This window comes from Pyricularia pennisetigena (genome assembly GCF_004337985.1).
Source record: "Pyricularia pennisetigena strain Br36 chromosome 7 map unlocalized Pyricularia_pennisetigena_Br36_Scf_8, whole genome shotgun sequence".
In the NCBI taxonomy this organism is placed as follows: domain Eukaryota; kingdom Fungi; phylum Ascomycota; class Sordariomycetes; order Magnaporthales; family Pyriculariaceae; genus Pyricularia; species Pyricularia pennisetigena.
Genome location: NW_021940920.1, coordinates 254,567 through 271,796, shown reverse-complemented (window position 1 = coordinate 271,796; position 17,230 = coordinate 254,567). Strand labels below are relative to the sequence as shown.

Here is a 17,230-nt window from a genome sequence, read left to right as displayed (position 1 = left end):
AGTTTGCTGCTTGAAACCGAGTCCGTATACGGGAAGCGCGCTCCGAGAGGCATTTGATGAGCTCATTCGTAGCAAAACATGAGTTGCCGTGACGACCCCGGCTGCAGCAGACGACCAGAAAAGAGACCCTGGTTTGCGGCAGTTAGCTAAAGCTCGACGACTGGACCAGCTTCATTCCACGTATTGTATCCCCCCAAGGGGGCCATGGCCGGACGGTGGTGGGCCCGAAATTGCACCTGCAGCCGTGAGTATAAGCAGGCTCTGTCCTACTGCAGCAACTCCTACGAGGTTGCCTTGGTTGCTTCAAAATCAAGCAGGTCCGATAACTTCTTTGGAGCTCGAGCCACAAGGAGGCGAGTGGCAACCCAGTCGAGGAGATTGCCACCATGCGAGAGATGGTAGATTGCAGGGTGTGGTGGTGGGTGTAGATCCCTCCTGCTACGCCGTAATTAGTTGATATGCAGGTGTAGTTGATTCATTGGTATTCGCAACACAACCACTAATGACCGACTGATTACTGAGTGTTAGTATGGGTTTGATATAGCCATCTTTTCCAAGAATATAGTACCAAACTATCCGATGCTCTGGGCAGAAGCTCGTTCCATCAGCTGGCAGAGGAGCTACAAAGGGCGAAAGGCTGAGTTGGCCTACTAGCCGTGATCATTCGAGTATGGCTGTACAATACAATGGCTCTAGTGGGAAGAAGTCCGATTTATGCATCGGTTCCCCAGACGGATCTTGGGGATTGCGGCTCCCTGGATCCGATGATGACGCAACTGCAGCTAGGTTGTGGATGACCATGGCTAGCCAACTACGGCAGCATGACCCATAGCTGCCTTGGCTGTTTTTTTTTTTTTTTTTTTTTTTTTTTTTTTTTTTTTTTTTTTTTGTGCTATCACCTTTCCGCGCATGGATGAGGTAGAGGAGGGTTGGCTGCAAGCTGCGTAGGGTTTGTTAGTGGGTAGAAACATAGGCCAGACGGTAGGCCCAGAAGCCTGTAGATGTGGTTTGGTTAATACGACCTCAAGTGTCATTGGGCACCAGAATGCCGGTGCGACTGGTTCTGGTTCGGCGATGCTATTTGATGGAATATCAATTATGGACCAGGGCAGGAGCTACACCCGGCATTTCAGGCGCTTCACGTATTTTTACGGTTCGTTGAGCGGCTGAGGTTCTCCGTCTAGACTCTAGACTAGACCTAAGTTCTCCATGCCTGGACAAACCGTCTGAATATTGCTTGGCCAGGACGGACAAGACGAACCACTAACAAACTCCAATCCGTGCTTGTTGTTAACGTACGTACTGTAGGACAAGATGGAGAACGAAGAAGAAGAGCCCAGACGGGCCTTTACAAACTGCAACCGATGTAACGGCCCGAGGCGTCGTGCTTCAACGGAAGCGTTGATGTTGGGCGAGGCAGAGTAGAAGCCGCTGCCAGAAATAAATAACTACAGAGGTCCTCTGGTTTCCCCTAAACAGAAAAGAACAGACATAGCAACCGGACCAAATATTACGGGAGCCTGTCATCGAGGGTCCATCGTCGTGCAAAAGATCCGCGATCAAAAGGTTGAAGGCGCCGACCGTTATGGCGGGCCAGCGTTGTAACCGGAGACTTTGCACCGGGCTCGCCGATTGCTGCCCATGTTGGTGGTGATGCTCTCGACACGGACCCCTAGACAAATGAATGAATGGATGTTAACGGGATTGCAAGGGTCCCGTATGGAAAGATTTTGATTAGAATTGCACACGCTGACACCTGAAGTACCTGTCCACGGTACAGTAGCATACACCTCATGCATCGAACCATTGTTACGCAGGACTGGAATAGGCAAACACTCAATTGGTCGGCATTAAAACCATAATACAAACACTTCCTCACCGGGAAGTTCGGATGAATAGGCTGGCCAAGAGGAGTAACTGGAAGTCCAGGAAGGAAATTCAACAGCACGAGCATCCATTGAGTTGGCGAGCAAGTTTTTCTTATTTTTAAATTTCTTATTTATTCTTTTTATCTTTGTCTGATCTCCCTCTTCTCTCTCAGTCCCATCGTTGCTGAATTTGCTATTGACCAGGGTGGCAATTAGAAAAGGTGGGGTTGACCGGCCCAACTATCGTCGGATCAAAGTCAGAGAAATTTGTTTGTACTGACTGACACCAACCGAGAAAAGTCAAATTCCCCATTTCCTCTCAACTTTGTCATTAATACGGTATTTTTGCCCGGGTCGGTCGGACCATTAAGCTTTCCGGAATATCTGATCACTCTTCACCCTCGCCTGATGGTTATTTCAGCCAACTTTTTCTGGTATTGATCATCCAAAGATGCTTGTTTTTCCTGCAGACTACTCTGATTTTCCAGAACAGGCTCCGTGATTCGGGACCATCCCTATCGTAACCAATTTCTTCACGCCGGAAATTCAGGAAAGTTCAGAGCAATAAGCCTACAGTCGCGAAATATGCACGATGCAGACGTCTAAACCGATCGATTGGGGCATGCATGTCGAGGCCAAAGCAAAATTGTGTTGTTGATGCTACGGAATGAATATTCGCCGAGTAGAGCTAAAATGTTTAAATGATACAGTGGCGCGCATGCACTCTCGCAATCACATCACCAACGCGGTTGGCCGCGTCAAAATCTTGAACCATGTTGACTTTGGTCTCACCCACATCCGGGCTTCCCTGGTCGGATCAACGTTGTTTGTTTCTTTTCTTTCTCTCTTTTTTGTTTGTTTAAGTGGCGTTCAATACAGCCCGACCGTTCACCTGTCACCGAGTGACGTGTACTGTATGTTTCAGTTACCATGGAGAAACTTTGGAAATCAAAGGCAAAAGAGGAGACAGTCTCAACGTTTAATTATGTAAACATGACATCCACAAAGCGGTAGTTGAGGTCAATTGTCACATTCGATGTTGAGATCGTCTGTTTGTTTGGACACACTCCGCTTGTTCCCAGAGGCTGTGCCTGAAAGTGCGACACGGAATTGAATACGTAGGCACCAAATACCTTGGGAACTAGGTCTAATTATAAAATACACCAGGAACCTTCACCAGATCCGGTTAGGGCTCATGGAACGTACGTCATCAATTTACGCCGTCACCAAGATTATCCTTAGGCTCCGCCTTCGCGGGACAGGCCCGGCCACGTCTGAAGCGGGCACCCAGCACAAAGGTACGGGGCCAAGACTCAATGCTACAGTCTGACTCTGGCTCGAGTGGAACCAGCTCTTTAACGGTCCCATAAGCTCCAGACGGAGCGCCCCCACCTGTGTGAGCCTTTTTGGCCGCCCATCGCGATCGCGGGTGAGAACCCAAAGCTAGAGAACTCTCGAGAGTCAAGCCCAGATCTAGACCAAGAAGACCCTTTCTTTGCTTTGCTTTCCTTTGCTTTGCTTTGTACCCTATTTTCTTTCTTTTCCATGTGAGCTTACTTCCAGGACGAGTCGTTAATCTATTTGAGGTGTGATAAGGGACCAAGTATTTATTGATCTGAGTGTTATAACTGCCTGCCTTTCCTGGCATCTCTAATTGAGCTGTCTTGGCTGTATAGTATTAGTAATAACAGTACCAACCCGGTGGTGGTATACGTTGTTAGTAGTAAATCGGGACAGATAATTTCGACTTTCCCGGAGCTGGGATTATAATACAGCAGGTAATTTCCGAGCCAAGGCGACTGCGCCCGCCCTCACTCCTTACCGCATCATCAGCGGCTCGTGTGTTGTCGTGTCTAAACAGTGACAAATCAATCCAATCAGCTACCGCGTCTCCTCCGCAATCGCACCGATTTTTTATTTTTGTTTTTACTGTGCGCTGTACCTTGTTAGTGCGCCGGAAGTACGTCGTAAGACGGGCTAATTCTTTATTTTTATTTTACCTTAACTTGTTCTAGCTATTTGTGTTCATTAATTAGCCTTTTGGGGTTTCGAAGCGTAACGCTCAAAAAGACAAGAATCCAAGGAACGGCAAAATGCCACACACTGACATGTAAATCAAGCATCTCTCTTACGCCCAGAGTCAAAGCACGCCTCCTGTAAATGCTTGGCCTTTCTACTGTCCAGTACATGTCACTCTTGCTGTAGGTACAGTCCCGTGGTTTGACGATTTGTATCTGGAGCCAAGTTTGCAAGGATACGCAGCGGGCGCAATCTAGATGCAGTGGCTGAAGATAGATAGGCATTGACAAACCGCATGCAAAAGAATTTAAACCGCTTGCAAGGTTTAGGCATCCAGCCTAGGTACTTATATAAATCGGACAAATCTTTGATCTATTTGTACCGGCAAAGCCGACTATAAAGCCCTATCTTCAGCCCGGAGACATGCCACCTACATTTGCATGAGTGCTTTTTCTATATCGGCCATTTTTTTTTTTTGGGAGAGAGAGATGCAGGGTTTCCCGTTCGCGAATTTTTATCCCCGCTTGCTAGCTTGGTTTTGTAGGTGGAGAATTCTTTTCTTTTCTTTGTTGTCTTTTTTTTTTCTACCCCCTACAGAGGGATCGAATACGCCCGCGACGCGTGTGGGCAATCAATCAGCCGGATGGCATCGCATCATTGGAAGGATTATGGCTGCAGGTGTCAGGGGTCCATTGCTGTTTGGTTTGGAAACCAAATGTCATTGACAGCCCACCCACCCGAGAGTCCGAAGCTCTCTAATGGTGGGCTGGTTGTCTCCGGTGCCCTTCCTACGAATTCCTTTTTTTTTTCTTTTTTTTTCTCTTCTTCAGTTTTCGGGAAGCACCACACGGAAATGTCTATCGATTGATCTACCTACCATCCTATTCAAGGTACCTGGCGCGTGTCTATGTAGTCCACAGTTGCTGTATAACTCAGCCTGCCAAAGGCTTCAATACGGGCTTAACAGGCTCGTATTCGCCGTGGGAAATCGGTAAATCTTGTAGAGGAAAAATTCTGGAGCTTTTGGTGGCACCCAGTCTTCAAGTCTAGAAGTAGATAGTCATTCATAGTTTCTTGGCATGCAAACAATTGGTATTACACCGCAGGCTTTTTTTTTTTCTCTCTCTCTTGTACTGTAGATATATGATTTTGTGTGATTCGTGTACAAGCATTCCCGGCGGCTCTAAATTCCACTATGGCTCTAGGTGCGGCGAAGCCTACAGCAATTGATTCAGCGATATGCTGATGCTTGACTTGGTTACTTGACGCACTTGAGTAAGTCTGCCATGTGGCAATCGGGCATGAACGTAATATGAATGACCGCGGACATTGGCAACACAGCATAGCTAGCTGCAAGAACTTATCCAAGGTTGGCTTGGAAATATTATGTCTTGGGACTGGGGTTGGGTGTGTTGGGATTGGAGGCGAATGGTGAATGTGGGTGGCTTGGCGCTACAATTGTACCTGCCCATGCGTAAAAATGGGGAAATTTGCCAGTACGACAGACAGTACAAGCTGGAATCGCCGCTGCCTGCTGTACGGAGTCCAGTTCCAATGAATCTATCGAAAAAGGATTTGTAATTAGCCACGACCTTATGAGGAGCATCGTCAGCCATCAAACTTTTCGAGATTCAGGCACAATCGAAGTGGTAAGAAACAGGAACTGGGGGTATTGAAAAGAACAACTGCCTGATAAGGAATTCTTGGATGTTTGACCGAGAAAAGTACCCACGACCTGTCGGCCCCACCAAGAAAAGCGCAAGAAGCAAGTCCCCGCTACGTCTGCGGCACAGCCTTTTGCCCGCTCCCCACCTTCAATTTCCATCTAGCCGGGATTCTTCTGCCAGTTTCTTGCTACTGAGGTGTCGACCCCTGGGGCCTCGCTCAATCGATGCAGTAACAGGGCAGGCGACAACGGACACCGCAGTATTCGAGGTCCCGTTATTGCTACCCTAACGTAGCACCACCACCCACTGCCCTGCCCACCCGTGCCTTGCCTGCTCTCCATACCAGAACCCGGGATCTATTTTCGCTCCACGTCGCTGTGTCCCTGTACGTGCTCGCTCGCGGGCGGAAAACATATTGCAAAACTTGATCCAATCCACCATTCGCTGGCTGAAGATTGAGGATAGCAAGCCATCTCCCTGCTAGCGAAGTGGCCCCCATTTCTACCATCTATCCAGATTTGCTTGCGACATTCCACATTTTCCCTTGCCTTCCACTCGTTATTTTGCGGGCTCTTCTAGCGATTCCACACTCGTTTACAGTAACGACGCAGCTGCAATAACAGTAAGGAGTTGGCCCCGGTCTGCCTAGCCGTTAAGTCGTCTCAGCTTGTGCCGCAGAACAAAAAAGGATTCACACAATAAGCAGGCATTGAAGATTCATTCGCTACGAGCCCTCTCCGGTACCCGTCAAACGCCTATCTCCCATCAGAGCTGCAGGCGAGCGGAGAGTAGGGCAAAACGAGGCCTGACGACCGACCACCCATCAATCCGGTCGAACCGAACGAGGCCACCGTCGAGCACAGCCTTGGCTGCTTTCCGCTTCTGACGTCTTGTCTTGTTCAACCTTGGCTCGGGAAACCTCACGTTTTGCTGGTGCTAGGCTAGAGTTTCTACCACAACGCGTCGCACACACACGAAAACAGGCACATTTGCTCTGACCTGGCTACTTGGCTTTCGCAGCGCACAATTGCTTACAGTTCCTCGTGCTTGGCCGAACAGCGCCTTTCTCTCGACGTGTCAACGAATGTGTCTGTGTGCTTTTGTCAAAGCCCAGCGCAGCCATCCCCGTCACACAAGCCACCTCGATCACATCCCGAAAGCTTGGCTGTACCCCCAGACGTCTGTTTTTTGACAGGTGACGGACAAAACATATCACGGCGAGTAAACAGAAGGACTATAGGAGGTGTTCCGACAGTCCAGTTATCAATAAAACCGAAAAGCAAAAAAGGGGGGCCTCGGTATCATCGGCACGCAATATCAAACCGAGACCGACTCGTCGACGCCACAAGGGAGGAGGCGCTCGAGGTCTACCACAGGTCTTGTAGGTGACGATCTGCGCATTCCAGGGGCCCACGAATTAGTGCTACATACCCTACAGGTACCCTCCTGCAACGTAGTTCTGCTGCGTGTGCTGTGCTGTGCTGTTTGTTGTGTGTGGGTCGCCCTCCACTCTGTCAGCGGCACTACTGGTTTGGAAGTGGTATAGCGACAAGGCCTGCCGACGCGGGCCAGATTAGAGCGCCCCGCCAACAAGACAAATCACAGCAGGTTAGCGTCAGGTACTTGGCAAGAAAAAAGGTGTGCCTTAAACTACTTTGGGCTGGCCAAAATGGCACCCATGACGCCCCGGCTCAAGATTCTCTCAGGTATGATTTCCTCCCCTCCTTCCGTTCATTGGTCATAACCGTTCCGTTGCCTTATGTCGTCCCTGGTTCCGTCCCAAGACTTGGGGGGATTACTGTACTGTACCAGTGTGACAAGCCGCATTCTTTGGCACCTGTTCTTGTCATCGACCTTTCACTTTCGTTTATCCTTCATCTCGCTGTATCCCTCAAGAATTCATTCCTCCTAGGCTTCAGAATTGGCCTCACGCTCGCTACTTTTCTTCATCTGCCTTCGTTTCGCTCGTTCCTGTTCTATCACGCACATGTTCCGCCTTACATAATCGCCACAAATTCCTCCGTGCCCTCCGCTTTCTTTCCACGCGCCGACCACCGACCATGGCGAGCTGTGAGCTGATGAAGGTGATTTCAGTTGGCGGAAACCCAGTGTCGGCATTCCTGTCTTGGCGACTACAAGCGACCAATGCTTGCGACGTGACGCTCGTGTGGAAGTCCGGGTTTGAACATGTCTCCCAGTATGGCATATCGTTCAAGTAAGTGTCAGCTTCTCCATTCCTCTTTTCTCTTTGTTCTGGCGATTCTTCCCAGTCCCCACTGTCTCTGGTGTGACAACAGTTCTAAAACTCGGCACTTTAGGTCTCCGGTCTTTGGCAACGAAAGGTTTAAGCCCCGTCATGGTATGTTCCCTTCGCATTCCTTATGCGCCTCTCTCCCTTGGCCTTGCGCTTCGTAGCGCCTTTCTGACCCTGTTCGAATGTGTCCACAGTCGTTAAATCCCCAGAAGAGGCCGCCACGCGCAAGGACGGAGCATTCGACTACGTTATCCTCTGCATAAAGGCGCTTCCCGACGTCTACGATCTCGCCGCCATCATTGACTCGGTGGTGACCCCTCAGCACACGTGCATTCTCATCAACACGACACACACATTAGGCGTAGAAGCCGCGATAGAAGAGCGATTCCCGACCAATGTGGTCCTCTCGCTTGTGTCAGGTGCCGAACTGACGCAGTTGGGAGCCAGTGAATTCGAACATAAAGGCTCAACAGAGGTGTGGGTTGGCCCCGCTAATTCTAATAGCAATATTCCGGCGACGATCCAGGAAGACATGGCGCAAGCTCTGGCTATGACCTTGAGCTCTGGTCAAGTTGACTGCAAGGTATCCTCGAACATTCGTCAACAGCAGTACGAGAGGGTTATTGGGTAAGTTTTCTTATTATTATTTTTTTATTATATTTCTCTTGACTTGATATATGAAAGTCCTCATTGCGTTTGCGCCACAACTGCTAACGTGCCGCACCCAGCCCCATCGCCTTCCATCCCGCAAGTGTAATCTTCGAAACGCCTAATCACGCCGCGTTGCTGGAAAAGGTCGGAGTCCGACAGATGATTTCAGACGTAATAGACGAGCTTCTGGCGCTGGCATCAGCACAAGGATGCAGAATGCCGGAAGACTTCAAGCAGAAGACTATAACGGAGATGACACAAGCACAAGGACCCGAGAGCATCATGTGGCAGGATTTTACCGCGAGGCGCCCCATGGAAGTGGAAACATATCTTGGTTCGCCTATTCGACTTGCTGCTGAGACCGGCGTTTCAGTGCCTCGAATCGAGACACTATATGCCATCCTGCACAACATCAACGTTGCGAACCAGAACAGGCCTAAATTCGAACCTGCTCCCAGATCTATGGCCGGTTCGCCTGGACCCTCACCCTCCCCAGTTCCGCGCGGCATGGTGGGTCAAAACGGTCCACCTCGACCTATGCCAAACGGTATGCCCAACGGCCGTGGGCCTAGACCAAGGGGATCGTCTGGTATGGGACCCCCTGGAATGGGACCGCCTCCTGGCATGCGCCGGCCACCGCCACCAATGAACGGAGGCCCTCCAAATGGGTATGGACGACCGCCGATGAACGGCGGACCTAATGGATATCCAGGGTCACGAACAGCATCGAGGCGAGGATCGATGGAGGGGGCTGACTTGGAGGAGTTCAGCCACTTGGTTGTGTACGATGATATTCCTGAATCTGGAGAAGCAAACTATACACCAGATACCCACGAGCTTGCCATACGGGAGCGCGAGCTACAGCTGCGACAGCGCGAGCTAGCCCTTCGGGAACAGGAGTTGAGGATGAGGCGAGGCCCTGGCCCCGGGCCTGGTCCAAGGCGCGGCCCTCCTACTCCGTCGGTACGTAATGGTGGGATGTACGATGACGAGGATGAGGACGACGACTACTTTGATCCTGCCGGGGCCCCAGTCCCGCGCATCGACCCCGACAATTTCGACATGATGAGCGTGACTTCCAAGAAGAACCGGAGAGCAGCGCCGCCGAACCCCGCCCAGTTCCGCAAGAATCCCGAGTTTGACCAGGCGCCGCCCTCGAGGACTAGTCGGTTCCGGCCGAGTTTTGGGAGGAATAGGTCTAGCCAGATTGGACAGCCGACCATCATGACAGAAAACTTCCTGGACGATCCTTTAATGAGCTGTTCATCCAACCGATACGGAGCCGTGGACCGCAGCACTATGAATGCCGAATCACGAGCCAACTCCCTCACTGCCTCGCGCATTGAGGATATGCAATTTGGCCCTGGAGGAGGGCCACCTCCCATGGGGATGAATGGGGCATTCAGAAGGTCGAGCCAGTCACCTGGTAACCCATATAGCCCTTCGATGCGCGGTGGCAACGGCAGGCCATCGCCTCCCAATGGTTATGCTGGTCCACCGGGGATGATGAATGGAGGACGACCCTCGCCCCCCGATGGCATGCGACAGCCAGTGCCACGGTACCCTCCTGGACACGGAAACGCTGTTGCGCCGCAACAGGTTGAGCAACACGCCGGGGTGAGCCAGCTCCAGATACCCAAACGCCAGAATGTTCGAAGTCTGACTGGAAGTGCGAGTGCCAGCGCGGGCAGTGGTGATTCTACCAACCTCGACTCGGAACCGTCTGCCCATAGCAGCCAGAGCAGTCTCGGTCCTCGACCTCCCATCGGTGTCCGTTGAGGCCTTTCTTTTAGGACAGTTAAACCTGCCTATAGGTTGGGGTGGGCATGCGTGAACTTTTGTTTTTTCTTGGAAAAAAGAAGCAGGCACGAAGCGAACACGACTCATCATGACCCTTTGCATCGACGAACATATAGAAGCTGCTTGTTTGGAATCAACGCCCAAGCATCCGACCGCTTACTCGATTCGATTATAGCAAGCTCGAGTGGAGCTGTCAATCCAGTTTTCTCTGTTATTAATGAACACTCGACTGTTATCCTTTTTTTTTCTTTTTTTTTTCTTTTGCTTTCGTTATCAGAGAAGGGAGGACGAATGAGGAACCACCGATCAAAGATAATGGCCTTGCTTTGCGGTGGTTTCTTGTTCATTTGGTCCCCATTTTGCCCAAAGCAATGGGAAGAAACACGCCAGAGAGGGGCGAGATTTCATTTACTGTGTTCTTATTTATCCGCTCCCACATGTTTAGAAATGGTTTTGGGCTATTCTTTTCACGGCGTACACATAATCTTACAAAGACATATTTTCGTTTTTGGGGAGGAGAAAAGTCCGGTACATAAAGCATGTTCTTTTTTCCTACCCTGACTTGTCTTTCCACTCCGTTTCTCCTTGAGTCTGGTTCATAGTTTTTCTTTTGTTGAATGTCCTTTTCTATTCTCATTTACGACGGGGAGAACCAGCAACTTAACAGCTTATTTGGTAATACCTACATTGAAGTGTGTAAGTTTGGCTGGTGAGCGAGAATGAAGGGGTTAATCCACAGATGTCGAGAATCGGATGTAGGAATGTTGTTTGTTTGGGGGAGAGAGGGTTGAGAAGTATATGGATGGCGTGGCTCCATGTCTCCTAACTTCTCTACATTTCCAAAAAAGAAAAAAAGAAAAAAGACAAATCATCCATGATACTTTATTGTTGCCTCATTGCGAAGTGATCTGGCTGATTTTGTGTCCTCCAGTTCTGATTGGAACGGAAACGTGAGGGGGGTCATATCTCAGGCTGGCCCAACTTAGATAGCGACGGTTATCAGTTTCGAGTAGCCAGGCAGTCAGGACGTAGGCTAGAGAATTAAAGACCATACTGCCGATTATGTAACGGTGTGTACTCTGGTATGTGTCAAACAACCACTTATTGATCACTGAGTTTGGGGCAGAGTCTGATGATCTGACTTCCTGAGCAGGTAGGCAAATAATGCAGATACAGAGAGTGGAACAGAACGGGCTTACGTAATCCAACCAGAACGCTCACTCGAACTGCCAAACGCGGCGTCAACAGCGCCGCCCCCCGCCAAATATTTATATTCAATTTATCATTTCGTAACTCATCCCTCGCTGCCCTATACGAAACATGCCACAGATAGATTACAACCAATACAGAAAATACTAAAGACGGGCAGAGAGCAGTATATTCCCCAATAGGCAAAATATGTCTACACGCAACAACCATACGATGAACATGACAACTTCGCACGGAACTGCGCGGCCTTCAATGGCGACCAGTTCAGGCGGAGCCGTCAAGGCGCGACAGCTTGTGAGCCTCCATCACATGAAATGATATGACATTTTAAAGAAGGTTACTAATTTTCAATGGCACACAAACACACACACACCAAAAAAAGGCACAACTTCATGCCCAACTAGCGCAACTGTCAAACAACCTTTCAGATACAGAGAATTTACTACGGATGACGAGCGTGCAAGCAGAGGCGATGCGTGGGCTGGGAAGTTGGCACGCTGGGATGTGAGTTTTCTCCTTTGGTTATCTTGTTCAATTTTTTCCCCTCCTTCACAACAACGATGCTTTTGCATCGGCCTCTTCGGTGCGTTGCTGTCCTATAACATGATGTACATGATGCTGATGAATTACAAAGGTTCATGGCAGCGAGCAAACTTGGCGAGGAGGCTGTACGGGATCAGGGACAAGGTCAAGGAGATTCCAAGTAGACTTGGAATCTTGGTCCTTGAGTCGAGATAGGACTTCACCTGCCCACCCCACCTGTCTAAGCTGATCGGTAAAGGCGTCTGTCTACTATTTCATCCGGGAGACAGCCCTTGGAGCTGGTGTGTTTTCTCCCCGAACGCATTATGCGACTCACGCGCCAGCCTGTGAATCGCAATGAACCGCACTCACCAGACCCCGGATCCTCAGTTGATATGGCGACGAGCTTCTGCGCCAAGGTATTGCCAATCACATCTGATTATTCGGGCTGGATATTCAAATCAGGAGCTTCGCGGGTACTGAGTTGGTCCGCCTCGCGCTTAACTTGGATATCCACGACGGGGAAGCTATGGTGAGGAGCTTGCGGCGTGGCAACAAGTCAAGTAGCGCGTTGGCATCGGAGACACAGGGACACTCCGGGTTGAGATGTGCAAATATATGGAGTAGAAAGATGGATAGAGGAAATACAGGCAGCTTCAGCTGGCCGTCATCTCCGCATCGGGCATTTCATTGACCTGTGGTTTCTCCTTGTCATTACTGTCCTTAGTCCGGAACGGCCTTCGTTTTTGTCTCGCAGCTGCCACAGGAAACCTCTTTTCCCTCTGGCATGTTTTGCATTTGATGACCAAAACGTCAGCCCATGGTTTGCGTCCGTCTTTGCTCCTGTTCTCCACAAAAGAAGTACAGGTTTCGCCCTCGATTAGAAGAGTATCGCAGAACTTGCATAGTTTGCGTTTGATGGACGGATCCATACGGATCTGAGTCTTGAGCCCAACCTGACGTAGATCCGTGACAAAACGACGAGAAATGCCTCGTAGGTTTTCAGGACTGGGAGTCTGCTCAGGTGCTATGTCACCTGATGTTGATGCCTCCGTTGGCTCGGCGACCTTTGCGGCTTGTTGAGTGGGGACCGGTGTGGCGTTTGAAAATCTTGGGGTGGTCATGAGCGTCGCTGCTTGGTAGAGAAATGACACGCGCGAGTAGGCGGGACGGTTCTGTACGCCGTTGCCCTTGTCCTTTTGCTTTTTGGCCATTTCCCCCCTCTTGGATTATCTTCACGCTAGACAGACAACTTGTTGGTAGGTACCTGGTTTTTTTTTTTCTAGTTTTTTTTTCTGGGGGGTGTTTGCCGAATGAGGTTTGGTTTGATAGAGAACAGAAGATGGTACTCAAGCTGCAGATGCTACAGTGATGTTTTTTTTATGGATTGATTCATGCAATGGTTCTCGCCCTAGCTTCTAGCAATGCAAGGACCAAGCCATTTTTGTGATCCTACTTGAGTCAAGTCCACTTTCCCGATCTGGACTAGCTCTGCTGTCAGCCTCTCTCCACTGACACAGTTGCTTGCACTGGCATGAGGCGGTGCACTCGTGTCAGACCGTGCGGTTGTTGCTGTCACTTTCCAAGAGGCAATCTCAATCAGCCCGGTCATTCTTCTCCGAGTTTTCCTTCTTGGGTGCAGCGACTAAGCTCTTTTCCCATCCAAATACTCGCCATTGTTCATCCACAACCACAGCCTTCACGACCGGAAACGCGTTAAATCGCGAACAACCGGAATATTAACTTTAATTGCCTATTGCGGGCCGTCCCTTCTCTCTTCACGTGCAGCTTACAGCGATCCATAATCGGCACATTGACAAGCTCATCTCGATTTGCTTACTTTTCATCCTCGACACCAATCTCCAACAACAACCCAGATTACTGCCAAAATGTCTGCCGAAGAAGATCTCATCGACTACTCCGATGAGGAGCTCAACACCAATGAGACCGCCGCCCCGGCCACGGACTCGAACGGAAAGAAGGGCGAGCTCGCTGCCGGCGGCAACGTCGACAAGAAGGGCAGTTACGTCGGCATCCATTCTACTGGCTTCCGCGACTTCTTGCTGAAGCCCGAGCTCCTCCGCGCGATCGGTGACTGCGGTTTCGAGCACCCCTCGGAGGGTTAGTTCCCCGAAACAAAACACGTTTTAATCTCCCAGCTCTATCCATCCCCTCCAGACCTTTTTTCTCTCCGGTCCGGGTCCGTCCATCTCGCGCAAGCAAATCAAGTATCTACCAGGCAAAAAGGCAAAAAGGCGAAAAAAAAAACCACACACCTCGCACATTAGGCGCGCAAAAATGGGGAAGGGGAAATCAGTTGTTGGTGGTGGTGGCGCATCATTGTTCAATCATGCTCAGTCGCGAGGGTACGATGTATCGTCAAATCGGACTTGGTCTCTGTCGCATGTTTTGCGACTGAAACAAGGCGGCCTCTTCATTGGCAGCAGGCTCGTAAGAGCGTCTGTGGCGAGTGTTAGTTGAGTGCGTCTTTATCGCGGGTGACAGCCTCGCCAGCTGGAGTGTGGGAAGGCCCCGCAAGAATCTAGGGAAAGGCTTAGACGCCCGTCTGACTTAGATGGACTCAAAACATCCTATGCGGATGTCAGGGAGGAGCACATGTCAGCGTTGTGTCTCGCACTCTCTGACAGTGTGTTTCTCCCAAGTCGGCGAGTGATTGACTTCGGTCAACATCACGAACCGTCAAGCCTTGCGTCTCCCTCTTTCAGGAGGGATACAACTGTTGTTCCCTGTTCTGGGGTGTCACGCTGAAACCGAATACTTGCCTTGCCTCTGCTGCGACGATGGACGGACCTCCTTCGACCCAACCCAACCGTCCAATCCAAACGTACCTTTCAAGACGCGATTATCTAACATCGATCGACCGTACAGTCCAGCAGACATGTATCCCTCAAGCCATGTTGGGAGGAGATATTATCTGCCAAGCCAAGTCCGGTCTGGGAAAGACGGCCGTTTTCGTCCTCACTACCCTCCAGCAGGTCGAGCCCGTAGCTGGAGAGTGCTCAGTCCTCGTCATGTGCCACACTCGTGAACTGGCTTTCCAGATTCGTAACGAGTACAACCGTTTCTCCAAGTACATGCCTGACATCAAGACTGGCGTTTTCTTTGGTGGTACGCCCATCCAGAAGGATGCCGAGTTGCTGAAGAACAAGGAGACTCACCCTCACATCATTGTCGGAACACCCGGACGACTTAACGCGCTTGTCCGTGATAAATTCTTGCGCCTTAGCAGCGTGCGCATATTTGTCCTTGATGAGTGCGACAAGATGCTTGACCAGATTGGTAAGTGCGGCCCGCCTTGGATTCGACCCAGTTGCAGACGTTCCCATGGTGGTCGGTTGTATTAACAAGACCCTAGACATGCGCCGTGATGTTCAGGAGATCTTCCGTGCTACGCCTCAGCAGAAGCAGGTCATGATGTTCTCTGCCACGCTCTCGGATGAGATCAAGCCGATTTGCAAGAAGTTCATGCAGAACCCGACGGAGCACTACGTTGACGAGGACACCAAGTTGACGTTGCACGGTCTGCAGCAATACTTTGTTGCTCTCGAGGAGAAGGAGAAGAACAGGAAGCTCAACGAGCTTCTGGATGATCTCCAATTCAACCAAGTCATCATCTTCGTCAAGAGCACTTTGCGTGCCACAGAGCTTGACAAGCTTCTCCGCGAGTGCAACTTCCCTTCGATTGCTGTACACTCGGGTGTCAGCCAGGAAGAGCGGTATGTTTTCATTTGCACATCCATTATATATATATATATATATATATATATACATGTTCCCCATCCCCCGCGACGGCGACTGACAGAATCTTTATAGTATCCGTCGGTACAAGGAGTTCAAGGAATTCAATAAGCGTATTTGCGTAGCCACCGACGTGTTCGGTCGTGGTATCGATATCGAGCGTATTAACCTGGCTATCAACTATGACATGCCTGCTGACGCCGACTCATACCTTCACCGTGTCGGTCGTGCTGGTCGTTTCGGCACCAAGGGTCTCGCCGTCTCTTTTGTTACCAACGACCAGGACAAGGAAGTCCTGACTGCTATCGAGAAGCGCTTCGAGGTTCCCATTCCGTAAGTTTCTCACTTTCTAATTCCATAAACTATTTGATTAAGTATAATGACCTGCTAACATATGTGTTTCTAGTGAGTTCCCCAAGGATGGTATTGACGCAAGCACCTATATGGCTTCGTAAGGGATTCACGCGGTTTTCGGTCTCTTTTATGGGCGGGTGTTCAGGGACGAAATGTTAGTTTTACGACTGGCGAGGATTCTCCACGTCGCTCAGACTTGGGTGCATGGTTTATTTTTTCCTATGGGGTTGGAAGTCTTGGTCGCAAACTTTGATCTTAGCCGCGGTGCACGAAAAGTTGTGTTTTCACAAACCTGTTATGGGTGAGGGGCTCGAATTTCTCTCTATTTTCCCCGACACTCAATTACCGAGACTGTAAAAGATTTCGTGGTATTAGTGGTTGGCATTATTATCTAGTCACCAATACGAGGGTTCTGGTCCTTGAAAAGCGGTTCTGGCCTTCTATGTACCGAGCACAAGCCCTGAATATGGAGCCAGGCAAGCTCCACCTGGGCATTGCCAACCTGGATGTGTGATGTCCGTTGGTGTAATTGAAATGTGGTGACTTCTATGACTGCTATGCTAGCTACTACCGGCTTGGTGTCTGCTACCGCTCAAGATGCCGCTTTTTTCGGTACAACAAGCATACCTGTGGCGCCGATGATGCTTGAGCATAAATTACCCGATTTCTTTTACCAGCCCAAGTTCCTTTGAAGAGCAAAGTACCTGGAGATTTGTTTTACTTCTTCTTCGGCTGCATGACATCAGTGATTATTACTCTAGCATTACCAGCGGCATCGGATCCCTTTCAGTTTTTGTTTATGCTTCCTTTGTGCAGGTCAAAACAGTCCCGACCGGGGGACTCAAGATCAGGCTTCAATGTGGATAAATTTGAACCCATGCAACTAACTATTTGATTGGCTTTCTTTTTTCTCTCTGAGGGTACGATCTTCCTCGTTCCGTGATGGCCCATGGGGGATGGACGCCCTCCCCCGTAATAGCTTTGACGTATGTTTTTTATTTGGCTCTTTGGCCGATTAGGGGTATCAAATGACGTCATGACATCACTGCTCAGACAACCCTTAACTTGAAGGTAACCAAAGGGGATTGAGCTCGCTTCTGTTTGAAGGAGGGGCCTGGTAGAAAAAA

The 17,230-nt window shown here is 50.0% G+C and overlaps 4 protein-coding genes across 4 annotated transcripts; 3 read left to right on the top strand and 1 right to left on the bottom strand.

Moving 5' to 3' along the window:
- Positions 1-7,614: 7,614 nt before the first annotated feature.
- Positions 7,615-10,238, top strand: PpBr36_09210 (uncharacterized protein; the record flags this gene model as incomplete). The annotated part of the gene is made up of 4 exons (XM_029896332.1): positions 7,615-7,769; positions 7,873-7,913; positions 8,003-8,435; positions 8,537-10,238. 4 exons carry the CDS (start codon positions 7,615-7,617, stop codon positions 10,236-10,238), a joined length of 2,331 nt encoding a protein of 776 aa, XP_029744906.1.
- A 1,419-nt stretch (positions 10,239-11,657) lies between these two features.
- Positions 11,658-12,175, top strand: PpBr36_09209 (uncharacterized protein; the record flags this gene model as incomplete). The annotated part of the gene is made up of 3 exons (XM_029896331.1): positions 11,658-11,762; positions 11,851-11,972; positions 12,103-12,175. 3 exons carry the CDS (start codon positions 11,658-11,660, stop codon positions 12,173-12,175), a joined length of 300 nt encoding a protein of 99 aa, XP_029744614.1.
- Positions 12,176-12,646: 471 nt separating this feature from the next.
- On the bottom strand, positions 12,647-13,204 carry PpBr36_09208 (uncharacterized protein; the record flags this gene model as incomplete). Its single annotated transcript, XM_029896330.1, has 1 exon — positions 12,647-13,204. One exon carries the CDS (start codon positions 13,202-13,204, stop codon positions 12,647-12,649), a length of 558 nt encoding a protein of 185 aa, XP_029744616.1.
- Positions 13,205-13,879: 675 nt separating this feature from the next.
- PpBr36_09207 (uncharacterized protein) lies at positions 13,880-16,204 on the top strand (the record flags this gene model as incomplete). The annotated part of the gene is made up of 5 exons (XM_029896329.1): positions 13,880-14,111; positions 14,880-15,290; positions 15,328-15,727; positions 15,825-16,082; positions 16,156-16,204. The coding sequence occupies 5 exons, from the start codon at positions 13,880-13,882 to the stop codon at positions 16,202-16,204; spliced, it is 1,350 nt and encodes a 449-aa protein (XP_029744759.1).
- Positions 16,205-17,230: the final 1,026 nt, after the last annotated feature.